The 5,000-nt window shown below is 48.8% G+C and overlaps 1 protein-coding gene across 1 annotated transcript in view; it reads left to right on the forward strand.

Annotated features, from left to right (window-relative positions):
* The window catches only part of col15a1b (collagen, type XV, alpha 1b), a gene marked incomplete at both ends in the record, with an annotated part of 34,393 nt that overhangs the window by 11,534 nt on the left and 17,859 nt on the right, over positions 1 to 5,000 (forward strand). Inside the window, 4 exons of the mRNA XM_084458295.1 lie at positions 1 to 4; positions 207 to 269; positions 1,558 to 1,707; positions 1,852 to 1,979. The exon at positions 1 to 4 is cut by the window's left edge and continues 74 nt beyond it. Of these exons, the coding sequence (XP_084314421.1) occupies positions 1 to 4; positions 207 to 269; positions 1,558 to 1,707; positions 1,852 to 1,979 (345 nt within the window). The remainder of the gene's footprint in view (positions 5 to 206; positions 270 to 1,557; positions 1,708 to 1,851; positions 1,980 to 5,000) is intronic.

Here is a 5,000-nt window from a genome sequence, read left to right on the forward strand (position 1 = left end):
TCCGGTGAGTGACAGGTTCACACCCCCTCCCTCCCCGTCCACCATGATCAGAGAGATTTCGCTGAAATTGGCGTTAGAAATTTGGTGTGTGACTACTAAAACAACACAAATAACCGTGTGTGTGTGTGTGTGTGTGTGTGTGTGTGTGTGTGTGTGTGTGTGTGTGTGTGTGTGTGTGTGTGTGTGTGTCTTTGCTTGTGGTGCAGTATGGAGCAGATGCCCTTGGTTCTGGATTTGGGGATCTTGACAGTGATACTGAGCTCCTCAGGGTAAGAGAGATGGTACATTCATCTACATTAATCTACTTTACTGGTGTACGTGCAGTGATTTCAAACATCCAGTAGATGGGGCTATTTCTCTGCTATCCCGCTCCGAGGGCCCTGCGGTTGATCGATAAGGTCACGGCTCTTCTCTGTCCTGGCCCCGCAGTAGTGGAACGAACTGCCCACTGATGTCATGACAATAGAGTCGCTGCCCATCTTTCTCACTAGAGAAAAAACTCACCTAGTATTACCAGGATCCTCCCTCTTAAGCACCTATTGTATTTTTGCTATTCTTATATGTTTGCTATTCATAACTTTGCCTTCACCACTAGATTATCCTCTTAGTTTAGAAAGGAGACACACTTGGGTGTCCCAGTGTCTCAATGGGCTGGGGCGCTTACCATAGCTGTGTTCCGAATCGCTCCCTATTCACTATACAGTGCACTATATAGGGCGCAGCCATTTTGTTTGTAGTGTCCGAATTCTCCACGGAATTTTCGTTCCCTATATAGTCCACTATTTATTACCCACATTTCACCTTGATTTCCAAGGAACAGTGCATGTACCCTACATTTTCTCAGTTTCCTAGGTAGTTCACTACATGGTGAACCCCATGTAGGGAATAGGGAGTGAGGGAACGAGGGAGCGATTCCGAGCACAGCTCATGTAAAGGCTAGCCTTACCGCAGCGGCGTGGGTTCGAATCCGGCGCATGTCCTTTGCTGCATGTCTTCCCCTCTCTCTCTCTCTCTCTCTCTCTTTCTTTCTCTCTCTCTCCCACCTTTCCTGTCTGTCCTTACACCGTCCTGTCCTAATAAAGCAGAAATGCCCTAAAAATATATTTAGAAAAAAAAAAGAAAGATGCACTTATGAGTTCTGGCAAGTAGTACACTGACTTTTCCAACATTAAATGTAATGTCGCTTTGAAAGCGTCAGCTAAATGACTAATGTAGTGTAATGTTTGTGATATGTTGCCTATTCTACTCTGCTCTACTCCCCTGTACTGCTGTACTCTTCTCGGCTCATATCTCCTCTCCTCTCGGCTCATATCTCCTCTCCTCTCGGCTCATATCTCCTCTCCTCTCCTCTCCTCTCCTCTCCTCTCCTCTCCTCTCCCCTCCCCTCCCCTCCCCTCCCCTCCCCTCCCCTCCCCTCCCCTCCTCTCCTCTCCTCTCCTCTCCTCTCCTCTCCTCTCCTCTCCTCTCCTCTCCTCTCCTCTCCTGTCCTCTCCTCTCCTCTCCTCTCCTCTCCCCTCCCCTCCTCCCCTCCTCCTCTCCCATCCTCTCCTCTCCTAGGGTCTCCCTGGTCCTCCTGGTCCCCCAGGTCTTCCAGGGCCCAGCCTGCCGTTCGGCCCATCCGAGGGCTTCCTCCCTGGGCATGCTGGTCCCCCTGGGGCCCCTGGGAGAGATGGCCTGCAGGGGCCCGCTGGAAAACCTGGACCACCGGTGAGTTCAGAGTTCTCTACAGTCAGTTTCAGAAAGTTTTTTTTAATCATCTGTGCACATCTCTCTCTCTCTCTCTCTCTCTCTCTCTCTCTCTCTCTCTCTCTCTCCCTCTCTCTGACCTGTCCCCCCCGGCCTCTGTTTCAGATCTTTGAGGATTGGTTTAGTGGTTCTGGCTCGGGTTCAGGGCTCGAATCCAGGTTCGGATCTGGCTTGGGCTCAGGGCTCGACTCTGGGTCCAGCTCCTCCGAGTACGGTTCTGGGTTCTTCTCTGAGTACGGTTCTGGTGTTGGTTCTGGCCTCCTCTCGGGGTTTGGTTCAGGCGAGGTATTGCCCTGGTTCTGTGCGAACCAGTAGGCTGGGAAAGGCAGCGTTCTCTCCAACCATGTTGTCTAACAGCCTCGTCTACGCTCATGTTTCTACAACATGTCCATCTGGCTGGTTTAACATGAGTGTGTGTGTGTCTGTGTGTGTGTGTGTGTGTGTGTGTGTGTGTGTGTGTGTGTGTGTGTGTGTGTGTGTGTGTGTGTGTGTGTGTGTGTGTGTGTGTGTGTGTGTGTGTGTGAGAGAGAGAGAGAGAGAGAGAGAGAGAGAGAGAGGAATGCCCTGACTATCAAACCCCAGTGCTTATTGTCCTCTGCTCTGAGTTTTCCGACCCTCAAAGGCAGTGTTTCCTGTTCCAGGTGAATCTGGTCTCCTAGTGATGAGTGATGGAATGACAACATAACAAGCGCAAATTCCTGATAGCTGCGATGTGCAGCCAGATCCAATTTTTGTGGACCAGCCGACTAACTGACCAACCGACAGAACGAGCTATAGAGCTGCTAGTCACAGCTAAAAAATAATTGTGGGAGAGATGAGTTTATGGTCAAAATGGTCAGATTATTCTCATAAAGTGCTAACTTAATAACCCCACAAATTACACATTTTTTTACGAAAAGACCCTTTGTGGTGAAAATATTGGATTCTGCACGAACCAAGAACGCGGAGAGACACTAGACCAACTGTCAAACCGTTAAAGTTTTTATTGAAGGTATAGGAGCTAATTAGAATACAAGTTCAATATGGATCCGGTCAATTGAGCAGAGTGTCATGCACAAATAGCTTGTGTGAGTGGGAGCCCAAGTGGGTCTGGGTGAAGAGTTTGAATATCTATGGGCCCTCCCCATCCTCAGTCAGATAAGGCCCACATCAACATCAGTAGACACAGCACAAATAGTTTCCCTCACATAGGCCTTTAGTCCACCAAGAGTCACCCTGACATTTTGTCCATTTCCTTCCGTCTCCCACAGACCATCTGTGGAACAGTAATAATCAGTATTCTATCATAACACAATGTGGAGCATCCTTGATAGGTTGCTCCGTCCTCCCAGATACACAAGCACTCAGTTAACAACTATAACAGTGCTGAATGAGTAAATTAATGCTTAATACAGCAAAATGGAAATTTCCCCCCGTCACCCAAATTGGTCAAATTTCAAATGCCATGCCATTATATCTGCAAATGTTTTGACATGGTGCAACATGGTAGTAGGTTATGCATGCCCAGTTAGTTTCAAGTCCCTAGATTGTTGTTGTATAAAGTTACAGTATAAGCACTTGAAAATTGTATCCACATTTTTTATATCTATTCGCCATCTTGGATTGGATCTCTTAGCTTTTAACACCTGGGAGACATGCACCATGCATGTATAGCTGACATCTCAGACCAATCAAACTTGGTCTTTATGAGGGGTTACTTTTTATAGTTTTTTTTCTCAATTTTCACCATGCAGAAAAATCCATCATGGCAGACCTTATGGGTTGAGGCAGATTAGTTCCCCAACGAAGCCTTGCGCATCGTGACAGGATGCCTGTGTCCCACTACTGTACACAATTCCCATCCTTGCAGGCATCCTGTGTAGGCCTCCGCTACACAGGAACCACAGCGCGTCTCGCCTGCCGGGGCATGGAGCCTAACCACCTGCTCCACGACAGGCTCACTGCAACAGCGGAGCCTCCCCGGCGTCTCAAGTCGAGGCCGCTCGGGATCTCCTGCAGCAATGCAGAGATCTTAACATCAGCGAGGCAGGATGGGCGGACTACATCTGGTGTGTGGAGTGGGAGGCAAACACCTCCAGACTCTGTGAATTCATCCCGGCCGCCGGTCCTTCCCCTCCCGGGATGGACTTACCCAGACCGGCGTGGGTGAGGCTTAATTGTCTCCGGACCGGCGTCGGACGCTTCCACTCATCGAATCACAGATGGGGCTCGGCATCCCGTGTGGTGTGCGAGTGTGGCGCCGAGGAACAAACCGCAGATCACGTCATCCAGGACTGTCCGATATATCGGACACCCAACAGAATGCGTGGCCTGGTTGTGGATGACGAAACGGTGACTTCTGGAGGTGTGCCCGGATATATAGCCCGGGTGATCCCTCACCCAGGCTCGGGGTGGTAAAAGAATAGCCCCTCGGCCCCGAGGGGGAGGGGGGAGAGGACGAAACCAACCTACCCAAACGACGAAGAAAGACATAAGTGTACCAAGTTTCATACATTTTCGTGAAACGGTGTGGAAATGCCAGCACTTTGAAATTAGCATTTTGAATTGGTTACTATAGCGCCACCTATGGACGAACCATGGTAATTCCTTTGGGCATTGTTACTTATGATCTCTAGTTGCAGCATGCTAATTTAGAGCATTTTTGTCAAGGACTTTTTCAGTTATCCAAGCAAACTTTTGTTGACCAACCAACCAATCAACTGACAGAGCGAGCTGTAGAGCTGCTGTAAAAATAGTAAAATAATAAAAATACTATCAATTCTGGAGGAAGGGACAGGGAAACACTGCCATATGAGACCTCAGAGCTGATCACCCCAATGCTGAGCCTCTAATCCCATGGAACAGCTGCAGGTGTGACAGACCTGAAGCTTCAGCTTAGCTGCCGTCTGTGCTTCTGGATCTAGCTATCCAACATGGCGACCTTGGAGAGAAACTGCCTTTCACATGAAGTCCTTGTTCCCTATGCTTCTACTAACAGCGTTGTTTCAGCCTGTCATCTTTGTCCCCAACTGAAATGGCTACAGGGACAACTGGGACTCAACAGTGGCTGACTAAGACTTTTCTCTGTGTGGAATGTCTATATTGTTTGAATAGAAGTAAGAAAATGTACCATAGCCTGGTCAACCAGACTGATTGCTCTGCTCACATTTAATTTCACTTGAAGTGAAACAGGATCTGAGGAGAGCAGGGCTGAGTTTCCCATAGGCATCGTAGCGCTACGTTCATCGTAGCGCTATGATGAACGCCGTAGCTTA

The sequence above is a fragment of the Borostomias antarcticus genome, assembly GCF_949987555.1.
Source record: "Borostomias antarcticus genome assembly, chromosome: 24".
NCBI classification, from domain to species: Eukaryota; Metazoa; Chordata; class Actinopteri; order Stomiiformes; family Stomiidae; genus Borostomias; species Borostomias antarcticus.